This window comes from Sinocyclocheilus rhinocerous, unplaced genomic scaffold (genome assembly GCF_001515625.1).
Source record: "Sinocyclocheilus rhinocerous isolate Xijiao unplaced genomic scaffold, SAMN03320098_v1.1 scaffold1413, whole genome shotgun sequence".
Classification (NCBI taxonomy): Eukaryota; Metazoa; Chordata; class Actinopteri; order Cypriniformes; family Cyprinidae; genus Sinocyclocheilus; species Sinocyclocheilus rhinocerous.
This window is the reverse complement of record NW_015639297.1, coordinates 143,034-162,665: the sequence shown is the minus strand read 5'-3', so window position 1 is coordinate 162,665 and position 19,632 is coordinate 143,034. Positions and strand designations below refer to the sequence as shown.

The 19,632-nt window shown below is 37.2% G+C and overlaps 1 protein-coding gene across 2 annotated transcripts in view; it reads left to right on the top strand.

The window, feature by feature from the left end:
- LOC107751109 (signal-induced proliferation-associated 1-like protein 2) overlaps positions 1-19,632 on the top strand; it is a 36,434-nt gene that overhangs the window by 14,811 nt on the left and 1,991 nt on the right. The window contains exons 9-19 of one of the 2 annotated variants that reach the window (XM_016566711.1): positions 1,066-1,290; positions 3,202-3,339; positions 3,734-3,828; positions 4,050-4,156; positions 5,677-6,098; positions 7,125-7,349; positions 7,841-7,894; positions 9,765-9,894; positions 11,520-11,739; positions 14,432-14,563; positions 18,992-19,112. In XM_016566711.1, coding sequence (XP_016422197.1) covers positions 1,066-1,290; positions 3,202-3,339; positions 3,734-3,828; positions 4,050-4,156; positions 5,677-6,098; positions 7,125-7,349; positions 7,841-7,894; positions 9,765-9,894; positions 11,520-11,739; positions 14,432-14,563; positions 18,992-19,112 — 1,869 coding nt within the window. The remainder of the gene's footprint in view (positions 1-1,065; positions 1,291-3,201; positions 3,340-3,733; positions 3,829-4,049; positions 4,157-5,676; positions 6,099-7,124; positions 7,350-7,840; positions 7,895-9,764; positions 9,895-11,519; positions 11,740-14,431; positions 14,564-18,991; positions 19,113-19,632) is intronic. The other variant, XM_016566712.1, reaches the window with a different exon arrangement.

Below are 19,632 nucleotides of genomic sequence, written 5' to 3'. Positions count from 1 at the left end.
CCCCACAATGCTTAGTTCAACCTCTCAGCCATTTCAAGGCTAATTAACTTGAGGAAAAAACAGCGATCTATCCAAAAATCAGGCTAATCTATAGTATGGATGTGATTAATCCCTGCAGGCTTTTCTATAATTAGATGTTGTGCTGTTGATATAATGCAAGTTCTAAGTGAAGATAAACACTGGGTTAGCTCATGTAGGCACCTATCACAAAGCAGTATCTGAGAAATCAGGTAACGATGACAGTAATGCTGGATGCATGTTATGCCAAGCACAGTATTAATGTCGTCCTGTTTATCGGAGCAGGAAATTCTGCTTCTTGCTTACCTGTAGAGAAAAGTTCAAATGACTCAACCTGAAAACACAAATCACTTTACGACTGTTCACCATGTTCAAAATAAGTCACCTGAGTTATCAAAAATAAAATGTTGGGCTGTTGTGAGTGATGTGCGTAAAAAATAACTGCGATGATATCAAATGGTAATACAGTGGTAATGTACATGCATGTTATACACTACCGTTCAAAAGTTATGGGTCAGTTATTAATATTTTATACAGCAAGGATGCATTAAATTGATCAAAAGTAACAGTGAAGACATTACAAAAGATTTGTTTCAAATTATTACTGTTCTTTTCAACTTCCTTTAAAAAATGTATCACGGTTTCCACAAAAATATTAAGCAACACAACTTTTGTAACATTGATCCTAATGAAAAATGTTTCATAAGCACCAAATCAGCATATTAGAATGATTTCTGATGGATCATGTAACGCTGAAGGCTCGAGTAATGATGCTGAAAATTCAGCTTTGCCATCACAGGAAGAAATTAAATTTTAAAATATATTAAAACAGAAAATGTTATTTTAAATTGTAGTATTATTTCACAATATAAGCGATTTTACTGTATTTTTGATCAAATAAATGCAGGCTTCTTTCAGAGGCTTCTTTCAAAAGCTTTTAAATGGTAGAGTATTTCTAAACACAATGGTGTTCCTTTAATACATGTCCAAAAAAACATGGTAGCAAGTCTAAAAACCCATGGTAATTTTCCTCTCTCTGTTTTTCAGAGGTGCCTCAGAGCTGTATCGTGTCCCCATCATGGAGTACAAGACTCTTGGTACTGGGCCTGGTTTGCACAGGATGACTCATGTTCCCCAGGCGCTGCCGCTGTCTCGTGTTTCACCCACTCAGGGTCCAGAACGACCCTCCCCGAGCCAGCAGATGTTCCAGTATGCACAAGCTGCCATCTCACGTAGCACTTCTTTTGATAAGAAGTACCAGGATGGTTCCAGGTAGGAGATATGTGATTGTCATTCCAAACGCATATGCTACTCTTTCATACTTATACAGTATATACCTGTAATTTCACTTGTGTATCATACTGTGATCCAACTCTCATGATTATGTAAAGAGAAACTATAGGGAAGCGATTCTCATGGAGGCACAAAGTGGATTGGTTTGGTTTGTGTAATTGATCCCATCATCCCTGTTACAGCATGTGGTCTTCCTTACCCAGGATTTAGCTGTTCATTTGTGTATGGGCACGTGCAATGCATTGATTTCTTTAAAAAAAAATTCAATATCGTCCCTAGGCCTTTTCTGTTCTAGTCTGTCTCTCTGATGATATTCAGAATAGATAATAAATACCCAGATTTTCTATAATGCTGATTGATCTGAAAATCGGTTTTATATGGATAGCTAAAGCAAAAATGCCTAAAGTCAGATAAAAGGACAAACATTTTTCTGGCTCATATTACCAAATGAAAATTTATTAAATTGTCATATTATCTCTGTAAATAGAGGACTGCTTTTGGAAATGTTCAGGTCACATTTCACTTCAAAACGAAATTAAATGTGGTGTATTCTTTGACATACCCCCTTCCCATTCTCCTTAATGCAGAAAAATCTAATTCTGATTGCTATAGTAATATATGAATCCATTTTTTTTTTTTTATCAGATTTACAATTCTGCTTCACAAATGTGATTTTATATGAAATTATATAAAATTTAAATAATGTGTATATTACCAAATGAAAATTTATTAAATTGTCATATTATCTCTGTAAATAGAGGACTGCTTTTGGAAATGTTCAGGTCACATTTCACTTCAAAACGAAATTAAATGTGGTGTATTCTTTGACATACCCCCTTCCCATTCTCCTTAATGCAGAAAAAATTCATTCTGATTGCTATAGTAATATATGAATCCATTTTTTTTTTTTTATCAGATTTACAATTCTGCTTCACAAATGTGATTTTATATGAAATTATATAAAATTTAAATAATGTGTGTATAGGGAGAGAGAGATTTTTTATTTTTTTTATCTGTGTTGATGTTTTTGTTGTGATGTGACATTTTTGGCACATTCACCCAAAAACATTTACCCTAAATATGTTTGAATGGAGTTCAAATGTTAAGCCTAAAAGAGATGAAAATACAGTATTTTCAGTATAATCTCAGTATTAAGTTATTTTGTATTTGGTCGCCACTGTGAATGTGTCAGGACAGGTAACAAAAAGTAACACCTGGTTTTTATCGGGCTCAGCAACAGGAACTTTAAGAAACACTGATTCATAACGGTAATCTTTGATTATCCAGACACATCTCTGCTGACATATCCGCTGGGAAAGCCCAAAAGGGAGCACATAGAGGCTATTAAGGATGATACATGCCACCCTGTGGATTAGAGGAAGGAAAAAAGTACAGAATGATTATGTCCTAGTCTGGTGTGGCATTGATTCGTGCTTTCGTATTTCTCAGGAGACGCCTTTCAGGGTGAGCTAATTGGGAACTTGATTTTCTGGTGCTGTAGAGTTGGGATCCCTTTATAATGTGCGTTTTCTTGTGCAGTTGAGCGACTGTGTGTTGCATGCTTGTGTCTTCACCTTGTCTGAAATGCACACACCTTTGCGGCCTCTTCACCCAGGCTGTCATCTCGTCCTCTGCTGGGATCCGTGTTGCACATGGACTGTCATTCCTTCTTGGAGTATGTTTCTCTTTTTTCCCCCCTGGAATGTGCAGACGTTCCCAGCCCTGGAAACATGGGGTCCTGCTTTGAATAGAATCTGCTCCACCACTTTTTTTTTGACAGTGTTTCCTCCCTCCGGCCCAGAATATGAATGAGTCTTGCTGTAGCGCTCTCATTGCTTTTGCCACCAGAGTTTTGATTAATGAGCTTCGCCCTGTGTTTGCTCATTGCAGGGTGTTGCAGGACTTCGAGATGGTTCAGAGTCCGTCTGGAAATCCCGGCCAGCACTACTGCAGTTCTCCCAGTAACCAATCAACCTCCAGTGACCCTGGTCCCTGCGGCACATGGGCCCAGAAAGCCAGTTATGATGGGTAATGAGATTCTGTTTAAAGCAGCCTTGTAACTCAGAAACCAAAGAGCCCAGAGCCCAGCAGGTTTAGAGGTTATCGCAGGAGTCTAATCATATGAGATTTGGTGCAAACAGAATTAGGTAGAAGATGAAGTCAAGTGAAGTGATATTGGAGTGTAATTCTATGTCCTCTTTTCTGTCATGTCCACTATGAGCTAATATTTCCTGACCAGCTATGTGAACATCAGCTGTCCATCCTCCCTGCCCAACCAATGCTAGGATCAGTTATCATCATATCACATTTTCAGTCCATATGAAATGCAATTATCAGGCTTATACAATATGCTTGAATAGTAAAACTTAAACACCACTAATGAATAATGCCTGTGGACCTTTGCACTCTGTTTGTCCAATAGATCACAATCACCTGCCCTTCACGACCAACCAGAAGAAAAAGAAGGAGATGGGCACAGAGATAGGGAGCACAAGCTGGAGAGGACACGATCTGCCGGTACGGAAGCCCTGTTTTTCTCAAACTCCAATGCAGATTCAACTAGATTGGTTTCAAATGAATTATAGAATTGATTTACCAATTTAATTGACTGAATTTACCAAGCTGCATTAAATAACTTGAGACATTTTTTTAATATAAATCATTTGGTTAAAATTAACCAGATTTAAATGTACAGCGCTCCTATCAACGTCATGTAACATCACATTCATGATTTCCAGGTTCGCCTTGTGTTCCTGAAGCCAAATGGCACATCCCATCCACCAAGATCCTGAACCGAGGTCTACAGAGACAGGGGGCGAAAGAATCACCTGGTAAATTCCCTCGGGTAAGTGATCAATCAAATGAACTATAAAACTGTCCATTCCTCTGAATTAATTGGACTAATAATTTTTTAATAGCACTGGGACTTGTATTACTCTGCTTGTCTACATTCCTTCCAAACAGCGGTTTCCTAGTTTGCATATTAACTTTGGTTATTGGAGTGTGGATATCTTTAAGATACGGTAAATGTCTTGCACTGTACAGCAACGGGAACATACGCTAAGTGAATGCATGTGTTGGTGCAAGTGTTTGTGTGTTTATATGTGGCTGATGGGTGCAGTGACCTCATTAGTCAGGAACGTGTAGTTGGCAGCACTGCAAATGCACCACATTTCTCCATGTGGTTGGGTGGTTGTGGAGGGGAGGTCGCTGGTTTGGAGAAAAGGGGGGGTTGACATCTATGGCAGATGGCTCATAGTGTCCCATCCAGTCATGCAATCCCTGTGGGAATTGACGTAAGAAACTGGACGCCAGTTACAGGACACCGCACTGTACATTCTCTCTTGTGCATCAGGTTAAGTACAAATCCACCTGATTTATCAAGCGCGAAAAGGTCATCCTACCCTTGCTGCTCGCAGCCGATGCTGATGCTAAGGGCAAGAAGTAAATTCATGGGTCATGTTTATCTCATATTACTTCTGCAAAGCCCTACATTCCTCCATTGCATGATTCACAGAACTGACAGCGTTTTGCAGTAGTGTATTGACCACATTGTCTTTAGCCAGAGGGGACATTTGGAAATAGTGCACCATAGTAGATCTTCCAAAGCAAACAATGCATTAAAGTTTAAAAATCATCCACTTTCAATTCATTTGAAAGGGCTTAAATTTAGACGATGCAATTTAACAGAATAATCAATTATTCATTTTCCATGAGATTGGTTACATTAGGTGGTAATGGTGCAGCGCTGGTTCTTCTATCTGTTGCTGTTATTGCTCTACTAAATGCACTTCACCGCTCCAGGGGTCTTCCTTCATCCATTTTTGTTGGGCTGTATTTTCACCGAGCAGTAAACAAATGACACATTTCGATAAATTGTTTGCCTGCCTCGTATTCAGTGCTCATGTAGTTCAGGACATAAAAACAGAAAAAAAGCAGAATAAAAAACAAAATAGAAAACAATTAAAAAAATAATAATTTAATTAATGTAAAAAAAAATGTAGGATTTACTTTAAAACAATCTTCACTCGCTAGTAAATTCAAATTAATTAAAAAGTCTGAAATAGTATCTTTTTTTTAATAAAACATATATAATAATTATATATATATATATATTATATAGATATATTATATATATATTATATATCTTTTTTTTATTTTTAACTTGGAAATATTTTAAAAGTGTTTTTCTGTTTGTAATGTATTTTTGATAAATGCAGCCTTGGTTAATAAATGCAAGTTAATAAATTAATAATTGCAGCCTTGGTGAGCATAAGAGACTTCTTATAAAGAAACATTAAAAATCTTACCAGCCCCAGACTTTTGAACTACTATAACACTTGGTCATCTTCCATAATCTTCCAGACTGTTGAGAAGAGCTGCCACAGTCATTGCTCCAGCCACTCCAGTAACAACACCCTCTCCAGCAATGCTTCTAGCGGCAGTGACGAGAAACATTTTGGTTCTGGAGACCCAATGGATTCAGAGTCCCTGGGTCTCACCTACATAAAGGGGGCGTCCACTGACAGTGGCATAGATACAGCACCCTGCATGCCCCCTCCACCTCCTGCCCTGCCCCTGACTGGGGTGGGACCCTCACGGATGGTCATGAGGGATGGGAGGGTTGAGACGGGACTCCCGTGGCCTCTGGAATACCATGAGGATGGCGAGACAGATGAAGGAAGGGCAAAGATGTTCCTGTCTCAAGGATATGTTGCTGCTACACCCACCGGTCACACCACGGATGGCAGCACTGGAGACCTGAGTGAGATCTCTTCGCTTTCGAGGTGAGATGAGAAGGAGAGTGGAAAATTATTATAGATTTTTGAAAATTTTTTAAGGTTTGGATCATGCTTGATTACTTATCAACAACTGCTTAGTTCTTTAATATTTTGCTTTCATTTTCTGCAGCTGCGCACATTTAGTAGGATGTCCATAATTACACTGGCCTTCTGTAAGAATGCTAACTTGGCAGTAACATTAAGAGCCAAATATTAAACAAATATCAACAAAATTTAGTTGACTGAATTAAAAACAATGAAAGCATAAGATCTTCTTTTCATTCTATTCTGGCATATAATGCTTTCAAAGAAGCGAAACAGCATGTCTTGTTCTTGTGGATCAACTTGACAAACTTAGGTCAGTTATACAATAAAAAGGTGCTTCTGCATTCGGCTTTGTTTTTACGGGTCTGAACACAGACAGACACAGACGGAGAGCTTGCTAACGATCTGAGTTTGCAGAGATGAGGTGATTTGACACAAACAGCCAAACATCATCTCATCAGCCCTGCAGCGATTTGCACCACAGTCCTTTTTTTTTTAAATCTTCTCAAGTTGGACTCTTGGACTGTTCTATGGAGTTGGTTTAATAACATAACAGAAGCATGTTGTTGTGCAGTGTTGTTATTGTTAACTATTCAAAGTCATTTTCTTTAATTGAAATAAATCTAAAATAAAATAGAAATGTTAGATGAATGAATGGATGTATAAAAATGAATAAAATGACAAAAAGACATAAAATTACTAAAACTCATTTTAAAATGAATATATTCAAAGAAAAGCTATAGTACTATAATAGTTTATAAATAATACTAAAATAATACTGGCTGTGCAGGAGGCAGAATGGAAACAGCTGTACTGTTTATTGCTGTTTCAGCAGTCAATTTTATTTTTCCCATGTTCATGCCTTGACAAGAATGCTCTTAAAACCTGATAATTAATGGTTTTTACTAAGGCAGACAACATTATTACATGATAAATCAGTTATTTAATCAGTTGTTAGTTTCATTTCTGTCCTTTTTTCCCCCCCAGTGGTTCTCGTCATTCTGGAAGCCCCTCTGAACGCTGTTCGAAGAACTCCAGCTCCATTGACCCCTCTAAAATCTACATTATCTCTCCTACGGACACCACTCCAATGGGAGAGCGGGAGAAGCACTCGCTTAGCTGCCAGTCACATGCCGAGAAATATTTGACTGGCTGGAAGAAAGGAGAAAATGACCACTTACTGGAGGAGCAAGGGCAAGCAAGAGACTTTAGGTAAGTAGCACTTAATGTTTTATGTATCTTATGTAACGTTGGAGCTAGTGAAGTATTCATAGTGTGATTAAATCACTTCAATTATGTTGCTTTTTTTGTTTAATGAATGCATTGACCGGTAACACTGCATAGCAATGACATTCGGAAAACCTTTTAGGTCAGTAACACATCTCTTGCTAGCAGCATCTAAGAGATGATCGATGTCAACAGACATATTATATAACCTCCATCGAACAGAATCCAGACAGAATCTACTTGACACCTGCCACTTCACATTATCAGACGGAAGGCCTGGTAAATGTTTCTCTGATGATTAAAGCAGAGACTTGATTTGATTGACAAGCTCACCAGGGGATGCTGACGTTTTCCTGATGCAGATCATATTTGATGGAAATTCATATTTCCCTTGTGTCAGGTTTAAAAACAAAAGGGGCACTGAATTGATTCAAAGCTCTTTGTAATCATTTTTTCCCTCTTTGTTGCCACCTCAGTCGGTCAGAGGCTTTGTTGTCTTTACTCCTTAAGACACTGTTGAGGAAATCAAGGTATTTGGATCATTACCTGGCCCTGAATTGTTCACTGTGTTGTTCCTTCCATCTTGTCCTGTAAAAATGGCACTATCTACTCCCTTAAAGGGACAGTTCACGCACAAATAATTCTGATATAATTTACTCATCCTTATGTCATTGGAAAAAAAGTACCCTATGCAATTTAATTTCAGTTACGTGATAGTTTCATGTGACGAACAGGCAATTTAAGTCATTATTCACTGATTATCTTCCCCTTTAGTGAGCTGCAACTGGAGATTTAGTCAGCAGCTGAACAAATAATTCAGACCTGTTTGGTGAACTACATCAAGTAATTCATTGAAAAGATCTGACTCGGTTATTCATGAATCAGACATTGTTACTCTGCTGAGGAGAGTGTCAGTATATTAAAATATAAAATTTTGGTATGTTCCTCACTAGTGTTAATTTTGTCAGCAGTTTTGTTCATTTTAGTCTTAGTCTTTTAAATTAGTCTTAGTCCTGTGTCAAATGTACTTTTTAGTTCTCATATTTAGTCAACCTTGGCCTGTTTTTGTTTAGTCAAAATTTAGTCAACTAAATGTCTAAGCATTTTAGTCTAGTTTTAGTCAGTGAAAACTTGGTCACATTTTTGTCATGCTGAATAATGGCTAAACTGATCAAAAAAAATTTTTGCTCAAAATTACAATCGCAGTGATTGTTGTCATTTGAGAAATGTATTTTTACATTTCAGGTATTGCACTTTCACCAATAAGCACAAACCAACAGAATGTGAACTCATACACGTGGTTTATTTTACCTCATCTAGTGTTTATTATAGGCTATTTTAATATATAAATTAATATCAAAGACTTAGATATGCACTCTCTCTGTCTACATTATGAAAAATGGTAAAAACCGAAAATATTATAACCATAAAAATTCCTAATAGTAATTCTGCAATAGCATGGTTAAAAATTAAGCTAAACACCGGGCAGAAAATGTATCCTGTTAACAGAAAAGCTCTGATTTGGGGATTTGAACTCTTGATATCTGGCAACCACACATGAAAGCTTGTGTAGTAGAGGCACTTACAGCAGTCCGCAATTATATTTTGTCTCCTTTTTTCGATGAAAATAAGAGATTTTTGTATAGTTTTTATTGTTTTTAAGATACATTTTAGTCTCGTCTTTTATCATCAACGATATTGCATGTTGATATAGTCACAGTTATCATTTATTGACCTTATTGTCATCTCGTCATCATCTCATTTTAGTCACGGGAATAAAGCTTGTCAATGGACATTTTCCATCATAGTTTTCATTAACGTAATTAACACTATTCCTCACATAAAGCTTTTGTATGGCATCGAAAGACTTGAAGAGACAAGAAATGGTGTGTGAGAACATTTTTATGATCCTGTCTTAGTGCTTTCTGTCATTTTGAAACTTGACACTTCTAGTCCTCATTCAGTTTTGTTATATTAAAAAGGGCCTGGCCAGTATATTGTTTAAAAATTCACTAGGAATTCATCATTGATTAAACTATGACAAATTTTCATTTTTGGGTGAACTGTTCCTTTTAGCTCCCTCGAGTCAGTGATTTGTTTTGATTTGTTCCCTGATGAGTCAAGTCATGACTGTGTGAAGGCTGTTCCTTACTCAATGGCCCTTAAACCTGTGTTTCGTCACAACTGTACAAGCTGCGTCCTTGTAGTCCTTGGAATGTTTTGTCTGTAGCACCTTTACAAAGAGAAACCTAAATCTACAGCAACCCATACAAAGGAGGCACAATTCACTTTAGATTGATACAACAGCAAAACCTGCTGCTAATGTCTCTCTTCTTGTCTAATTTGTTTCATTTTCTTTCGCCCTTCCTCTCCCTCTTTGTCTCCATGTGTCTTTCTCAGGGGGCTCTATTTGAGAGACCCATCCCAGGTGGTTAACAGTGCTGGTGAGAAGCTCCAGACGCTCTCTAAGGAGGCCTTCCTCAGGATGCTTCTACCCGACAGTCCCCCGGGGCTGGCAGGTCCTGGCAAGGTGAGTGTAGAGCTGAGCCCTGGAGGATGAGTAATGCAGTGAGCAAGTGCTGCAGTAGTTAGGACATGTCATAAAGCAACACTGAAAAACAAAGGAATTATACATTTTAAACATGTTTTGCACTAAACACATTATTCACTGATGTGTTACAATGCCAAGCAAATCAACTAACCAGTCAGCAGCCTGGGTAACAGCCATTTGGTTGACTAATGGAAGTGTCTAGAGGAAATGAGGTCACAACAATCAGTCATTTTCCTCACCTGATCTGCTCACAGCAGTGTGGATTATAAAGCTGCATATGCCCACACACTCCACTTGTGTGTTAGTCTCACTGTAAGATTTAATTTGCTTCATTTGCATAGCACTTTTCACAATGCATATTGTTCCAAAGCAGCTTTACAAAGAATAATGCCTCACAAACCCCCCAGTGAGAATGCTAAAGGCATAATGCATACGTGCACAAGTGTTAATTTGAAACAAAATCCAAATTATGAAATTCTTAGGCAACACTCTACTATAATTAACATTAGTTAATGCATTGGGTATCATGAACTAACAACAAACAACTATTTTATACATAATGTATGCAGCTTTAATTTATTTATTTATTAAATTTTGTTCATTATTATGAATAAGCATTTCCAACTGTTGGAAAAATTATTATTATTATTATTATTAACGACATTTTTCCCGTTAACTTATAATAATACAAATATTTTTTAAATGATGATAATAATGATAATTAATGATCAAAATAATGATAACATCAACAACAACAGCAAGAACAATAACAACGATAATTACGTTATTATTAAGAACAACATATTTCCAGTTAACTTAAATTATGATGATAATAATGATAATAATAAAACTAACTTAGTTGACTTAATATTAATTATACTAATAATGTTGATGATAATAATAATAATAATTGTTAATAGAAATATTTTCAAGTGATATTAGATGAAATTTACTGATAATATGAGGATATTATTATTGTTTTATACCATTATTATTATTATTATTATTGTTGTTGTGACATTTAATAAAATAGGAATTCATATTTCATTGTTGCATGCAGTCTCACTCTGCACAAACATTAATTCTACAGTGTAGTATTCATTTTTCTCTAATTCCTGTAGGCTATTATAAGCAGCCCATCTCTGAGGTCTGCTGCTCCTCTGTCACGTTCATGTCTCTAATTGTCTGTTTGAGCCCCTCCCCCCCCGTGAGGACCGTGTCCATCGCGCCTGCATTATTGATGAGAGCGCCATCACTCTAATAGGTCTGACTCACAGCCCCACAGTCACTCACTCTGACTGCTGATTGGTCCCCAGCTGAGTCTCGTGTTCCCTTAGCTCACCCTCCTCCTGCTCTGCACCCCCCACCTCTCTCCCACAATTCAATTAAGTGATATGTGCTTTATTGCCACGGCTGTTTTATTAACAATATTGCAGAGCCTTTCAGATAATCATATTCTGATGAATAATATCTTCGCTTCCCCCTCTCCCACTCAATCTCTCTCTCTCTACTTTCTCTTTGTCTTCCTGTTACCCGTTTTCTTCCATTTCTATCCCATTTGTCTCTCTCCTTCTCCTCTATCTCTGCTTTTTGTGTTATTTCAGATACCACTTGTCGGTCAGTCTCCACGCCGCTCCCTGTACCGGACGCTCTCAGACGAGAGCTTGTGCAGCAGCCACCGGAGGACGCTGTCTTTAGCGAGCTCTCGGAGCTCCATGCTGGACCAGGCCGTGCCCAACGACATCCTGTTCAGCAGCGCCCTGCCCTACCACAGCACCCTACCACCTCGCATGGGTCTTAACCATGCTGCCAGTCAGCTCAAAAGTGAGTGTTCGCAGATCTCAGTGATGCTAACATTGTTTTAAAGATCGCACGGTTCCATTTATATAGAGTCTGGCCTCAATATGCTGTCCACTTCATCCCAGAATGCATCACAGTACCAGCTGTACATATAATGTAAACGCTCGGATTGCCAGCATTAAGACATGCTTGATGATAATGGAATAAATGAGCTTTTTTTGGCTCATAACAGATTTTTCCATCTCCTCGGAAAGCTCACCACATTCCTTCCTGTTACGGTAATTTTATCCTCTGCAGACTTTAATGTTGTACTTAGTAATGAAGCAAGTAATGATACTATAAATCTGCTGCTAATGCTTGAGAGACTTAGTGCTAATCATACTATTATACGTCTACTAAAATATGCTAGTAGGATGAAGAGTGTGCTGTAATAGGAAAATCATTATAATAGCATGATTTTTGTGTAACTGCTGGACTGATCACTGAAAGCAGAACGTGTTCATGCGTTAAACAGCTGGAGCATGACGTAGTTGAACAGAAGGCATGTTCAAGGGAAGTTTAACTTATATGTACACAATTGCTAACGTAAGATGTGTTTCCATCGAAGCGAAAAAAATGAAATATTACAAAGACGATTGTGAATAAAGCAATGTTTACCATGTGTTTAAGAGAAATCATTTCTAGCGGCAAAATATACTTTATGTCAGTGTTTGTTGAGACAATGTCTCTCAATTTTTTTAATGACTTTTTTCTATAAATGTATTTGGAAAATGCTTCCATTGATCTTATTACAAAATAATTGTATATATATATATAATGTATGCAATGTTCTTAATTTAGGGGGACTATTTTCTGTTAAGTTAATTGAATTCTGTTTTGTATGTCTTTTTAAAGATTTCTTTTTGGCCTTTTAGCCTTTTTTATTGATAGGATAGTAGTGAGACAGGAAGCGAAGTGGGAGAGAGAGGGGGGATGGGATCGGGAAAGGTCCGCGAGCCGCGACTCGAACACGGGACGCCCGAAGCTCAATGGCGCTACATGTCGACACGCTGCCCACGAGGCTATCGTATATTTTGGAAATTAAATATTTGTACAATTTTTTTTTTACGATTTCCAAGCATTAAAAGCTTTAAATATATTTACAAAAATACAGTATTTTTACAAAAAATACAAAGTTTGTTTAATGTATTAAGAATGTAATGAAAATATTTTTTGTATTTTTACATATTATTTTAAACAAAATAGGGAACTGTTTTCTGTTAATTAAATTAAATTGGAAAAAAAAAAAAAGTTTTATGCACATTTTGAAAATTCTATTTTTTGTAAAAATATTTATGTAATATTAGCGGATGTAATAGTGGAACTATTTTCTTCACTAGTTTTATAAACATTGCACTTGTGGGAAAGGATGCTGCAAAAACAGACAACAACACCCATATAATGCATGTTTATGTAGAACTACAAGCAAAATTGGAGCAATAAATAGCACATATGGAACACAAGAACACGTCCTGTGTGAACGGCCCTAATGCCTCTTGGCGTGTTTCGCATACAGACACTTGAGCTGTTCTCCAGCTGTCTGAAACGTGCAGTTCCTCTCTCATTATACCAGAACTCTAAGCCAGCCAACTTCATTCATTATTCAAATCCCCTCACCTCTCTGCTCTCAGGCGAGGCCTGTCTGTCTGCCTGCATGAGCAGACTTTGTGTGAATTAGCAAGCGTGTGCTCTCTAGGTCACCTAGAGCTAATTTTCCTCTGCTTCTGTGACTTGCCGCATTTGATTCTTTCGCCATAAGTACACCCAATTGTGGGTAAAGTTGCCCTTTGGCCCTTGGCTGTTGAGCAGCGGCAACTGCTTTTCTGTCAAGTTGAAATCTCTGCCACTGGATGTAGTTTATGCAGCGGTCAGGGCCCTTCAGTTGTGTCCTCAGTGACTGTCTCAGTTTCCTCTTAATCGAACTGATCATTATATCCATGATGAATGGTTCAAGTGTAATTGTAGTCTCTCATGAGCTAAATTATTTAGTAAAGGCACATTTAGGTCAGAGAATGTTCTGTTCAGATAGCGCTTTAAAGTCAACATGGAATCAGATTGAACCCTTTTTTTTACTTTTCTAATGCATGTTCCTGCTCTAATTGTGAATGATTTAGTGCTGCACATTATTCCAAATGAAAATGTCTTTATAATCTTTAATCAAAATAAAATGACGTTCTCTTTCTCAAAAATGACTTTTCCATGGATGCCACGTAGCCTTGTGGTCTGTCACATGTTAATCAATACACAAATGATTGTTTTTTTTAAACAATATAAATAATAATAAACATTAATGTGGGTTGTTGGATGTAAACCAATAATTATATGACTCTTTAAGCATTATTTTAGCAAACCAGCATTCAAATTTTGCTCCTTTCTAGTATAACTTTTCATAAACCAATCAATTGATGGATGAAGTGATTTTTTTTCTCACTGAATATCCTGTTTCCCTTGGAAATACATAATATTTCAGAAGTTATATGGTTTGCTAATAGGACTTCCAGCTGGACGACTGTTCGCAAGAGAAAATAACTGAATCATGAAGAAATATAGAGACAAAATAAATGAAAAAGTCTCTGGTAAAGTTTGTTTCTATACAGACTGGTGAGAATGTCAGATGGGTCCCATCTAAACATGCACTCTACTGTCCTCTAATGAACTATGTGTGCTGTCTCTGCAGATGAGCTCTGGTTCTCTGATGGCTCACTGGCAGACAAGGCCAAGCTGGCAGACACTGGTATGATGCCCTTGCCGGACCCCTCTTCTGGTCTCGACTGGTCACACCTTTTGGATGTGGCGCGGGCTTTTGAAGGTACAAGCATTCCGTTGTGTACACTAAATAAGTATGGTCTTGACCCATTTAGCATGCTTTGTGATCATAAACTCGCTGCTCACTGTTATGGAATGAACAACTACTGGGTATTTTTTCCACAAGGACAGCACTGACCCTTTGACTCTGGATATTTTTGTACCAGACAAATGTAGTCAAATGCCTTCATGTCTGTCAAACAGCATTCAACAGCATGTGGTATTTCAGCACACAAATCTTTCTTACCAACTAGTTCAGCATTACCAGGCACTAGCTTAAATAACGCTGTGCAGTAAATATTTAAATTTACTCACTGGCATTCTTTTGAGCTCAAACATGCCTTTTTAATGCAAATGAGGCTCATTATAAAATTCGCCTTATTCACAAAGGTCAGCATTGTTAGCTCAGCACAATTAATGTTGCAGTATATATAATTTTATTTAAAAAATAAGATTTTTTTTAAAAGTCTCATGCTCAATAAGGCTACATTTATTTGTTCAAAAATACAGTAAAAACAGTAATATTGTAAAAATATCATAACTGTTTCTATTTTAATATATTTTAAAATGTAATTTATTCCTGTGATGGCAAAGCTGAATTTTCAGCATCATTACGCCACTCCTCAGATTCACATGATCCTTCAGAAATCATTCTGATATGATGATAAATAGAAATTTCAAAAGAAAGTAATTTATTTGAAATAGAAATTGTAACGTTATAAAAGTCTTTACTTTCACTTTTGGTGCATCTTTGCTAAATACAAGTGTTAATTAAATATATACCTTACTAACCCCAAACTTATGAATGGTAGTGTATTTACACATTTTCTGTCCCAGTAAAGTAAAAGTACATTTTTTGGGGTGTGTGTTTGTGCATTTACCTGATTTCCTTTAGTGAATTGGGAGCTAAGACAATGCAGACAGCAATTTTTTTTATTCATCCTTTTACATTTTTCCAGCTCACTGTATTCACTATAGGCTAGAGAAGCATTGAATATAACAAAAAGCTTAAAATGCCTTTTTGTCCTGTTATTTGAAGTGTGTTTTGACCTAGGTTTTCCCTTACCACAAATCTTGAGCCGCTCTCACACGCCATTAACAAAGTTAACTGAAGGTTGCACAAAACAGCATCCGTCTCTAACACTGCTCTTGACCATGTCGAAATCACCACGTCTCTATTTTTCTCCCATTCATTTCCTGTGACTGCCTAAAGGCGCATTGTTCCGCAAGGTGCTAATTAGGAGCGGAGAACTTATTTTGAGCATGAAGAAATTAAGCCATTATCACAATGAGAGCCCAGCAAGACACCACTTAGGGAAATGACTCAAGCCATCGCTCGCTGTAATTACACATTTTGGGTTTTGGACGCTTTTACTCGTGCGCAATTACAACTGTTCCCTCACCTTCAACCATCGCTGTGGAGACCATGGTGAATGTTGGCGAGGGCATGGCACGGCTCTTCTTGAACTGAGAATTTCCTTTTGATCTGCATGTGGAACGGGGAAAAATACATGGTAGATGGCTTTAATTGGTTGGGGGGCGTCGGCGAGGCAGTCGATGTGTGGCTTCCCCCTGCTAGCGTTGATTTTTCTCGCAAGTCCTTAGAGATGCGCTCTTGGGACCTGACGGATATGAAAAATGGAATGAGTGTGCAGCTCCGTCCCGAAATAGTGACAAATATGAGACCATCGTTTCATGGTGGGAGAAATGATTAAGTTAGCTTTTGCCTCAGGGTTTGGGTGCTAACTAGAAGGGGGTGGGGAGGAGGTGAGCTTACATTGTTGATTTCCATGTGCTGCTTTGTGCGTGTTTTTGTTCGGAGCGCTAATAATTATTCGGCCATTCAACTCCAGCTCCGACGACACCCCTTACTGTGAGACTGTTAATGAAAAGAAATGAGAGAGGGGGATGGAGGAAGCGCTGAAAGGTGTTAGAAGAGGTGAGAACTCTTAAAGGAACCTCATGAACACTTTTAGCTCGGAGTTTGACGAAATAATGGCAGGTCAACATCTTGTGAGATCATGGTATGGTATGTGATATGTGGAATATACAAAGGGTCGTGAGGTGCATTCTTGTTAACAAGAGCTGTAGGTCTTTATAAAGAAACAAAAGAAATTCTCCTCTTCTGAGGCCACACCTACATGTTTCTACAGCTTTCCCAAGTGCAAAACATATGTGGTGTGAATCCAAATGAAAGCTCTATAAAAACATATTAACTTTTGGTCTATATTTTGCTATAAATGGGAAAAAATTTATATTTAAAACCTGATTCTAGATACAGGGGCGCCGATACAGTTTCTGGGCCCCCATGGACAGCATATTTACACGGGCCCCCGCTTTCCTGAATGTTTTTAAAACTGATCTAGATAGTTTTATGCTAATGCAAAACAGTGATACGTTCAAATTAAAGCTCGGTGAAAATGATAAAGCATATATTTATTAACTTTTGCTCTATATTTTGCTATCAGTCTGTAGAAATCAGTATTTAAAATGGATGTAGACACTGTAGTTTTGTTTTATGCAAGTGCAAAACACATTTATATGTGATATGGGGTAAATTAAAATAAAAGTCCATTAATGAAAAATAAAAAAACTTCTGGTCCATCTTTTGCTGTCAATTAATAATAATGGTATCTAAAACTCAGATAGTTTGATGCAAATGTAAAACATTTATGCCAGTGATATAGGATAAATTCAAATTGTAATTCCATTAATAAATAAAAATTAGTTCATCTTTTGCTATCAGTGAATAGAAATTGGTATTTAAAAACAGATCTAGACAGTTACATGCAAGTGCAAAACACCTACTTATGTCAGTGATGCAAGGTAAATTCTAATTAAAACTCAATTAAAAAAAAAAACATTTATTGGCTTTTGCTCCATCTTTTTCTGTCTGTGAGCAGACATTGGCATCTAAATAGTTTCACTATATGTACAATAGAAAAAGCAGCACATTTGACAGTTGCACCCCATTATGCCCTCTCAGTAGAGGTAAAGGCATTATATCGGCGTGTTCTTGGTCTTGAATGCTTAATGATATGCCCGACTGACAGTGTAATGCTAAACTCACCTGAAAGCATGTGAACCCCCCTCCCTCTATAAAAACATATTAACTTTTGGTCTATATTTTGCTATAAATGGGAAAAAATTTATATTTAAAACCTGATTCTAGATACAGGGGCGCCGATACAGTTTCTGGGCCCCCATGGACAGCATATTTACACGGGCCCCCGCTTTCCTGAATGTTTTTAAAACTGATCTAGATAGTTTTATGCTAATGCAAAACAGTGATACGTTCAAATTAAAGCTCGGTGAAAATGATAAAGCATATATTTATTAACTTTTGCTCTATATTTTGCTATCAGTCTGTAGAAATCAGTATTTAAAATGGATGTAGACACTGTAGTTTTGTTTTATGCAAGTGCAAAACACATTTATATGTGATATGGGGTAAATTAAAATAAAAGTCCATTAATGAAAAATAAAAAAACTTCTGGTCCATCTTTTGCTGTCAATTAATAATAATGGTATCTAAAACTCAGATAGTTTGATGCAAATGTAAAACATTTATGCCAGTGATATAGGATAAATTCAAATTGTAATTCCATTAATAAATAAAAATTAGTTCATCTTTTGCTATCAGTGAATAGAAATTGGTATTTAAAAACAGATCTAGACAGTTACATGCAAGTGCAAAACACCTACTTATGTCAGTGATGCAAGGTAAATTCTAATTAAAACTCAATTTAAAAAAAAAACATTTATTGGCTTTTGCTCCATCTTTTTCTGTCTGTGAGCAGACATTGGCATAGTTTCACTATATGTACAATAGAAAAAGCAGCACATTTGACAGTTGCACCCCATTATGCCCTCTCAGTAGAGGTAAAGGCATTATATCGGTGTGTTCTTGGTCTTGAATGCTTAATGATATGCCCGACTGACAGTGTAATGCTAAACTCACCTGAAAGCATGTGAACCCCCCTCCCGTCTCGCCATTAACCCTTCTGCCGCATGAGCTCTGTTCCCCACTTAATTAACACCTTGCTCTGCTGAAGCTGCTTAACAGTTAGCTCTAACACCTCGGAAAGAGCTGAAAAGAACGATCACATTTAATAAGCTTTTCTCTGGGTGTTGCTCAAAGCTCCTACCTGGAACATCAGCCTGTATCACCTCAGCTGAAGCAGTATGATGTACCATGTTTCCTGTGTGCTTTGGGGATTTCCTGCTTGTCTTGTTTTTTGTTCTGTGCAATACTGATGAGTGATAAACAATTGTTTAATTGTAGATTTACAATACGCAACTGCTTGTATTAAATGATAAACATTGTAAACACAAAACACTGCAGAGTCTTAGACTGTTACTGCCTGTATATATCTGATAATGGATGTTTCGACTTGAATTTCTAACACAATAATTGTTTGCTCACTTATAGATCAGACTGCGACCTCTCTGAGCTCTCTGACTGAAGAAGAGCAGACCAAGCAGGTTCTGGAGCTCTCTGAGGAGCTGAACAGAAGAGTGGCATGTATGGATGCCTCAACCCTACCAGCAGGGTAAGTGCTGATGTAGAATTCTATCCATCCATCCATCCATCCATTTGTATGTCCTTCCATTCATCCGTATATACATCCATCTAAATTGGTATATCCTATCTGGGTATGATGTCTGTTTATCTGTCTGTGATCAATCAAGCATTCATTTTATCTATCTGTCATTCTATAATTTTATGTCTTCTATCTATATCTATCTATCTGCCTGTCTGTCTGTCTGTCTGTCTGATAATTCAAGTGTTCATTTTATCAACATGAATATAGATTGACAAGTGGTCATTCTATCATTTTATGTCTAATATCTGTCTGTCTATCTGTCTGTTTATCTGTCTGTGATCATTCAAGTGTTCATTTTATCTTTCTGTCATTCTATCATTTTATGTCTAATATCTATCTATCCATCTATCATCTATCTGTCTGTCTGTCTGTCTGTCTGTCTGTGATCATTCAAGTGTTCATTTTATCTATCTGTCATTCTATCATTTTATGTCTAATATCTATCTATCCATCTATCCATCTATCA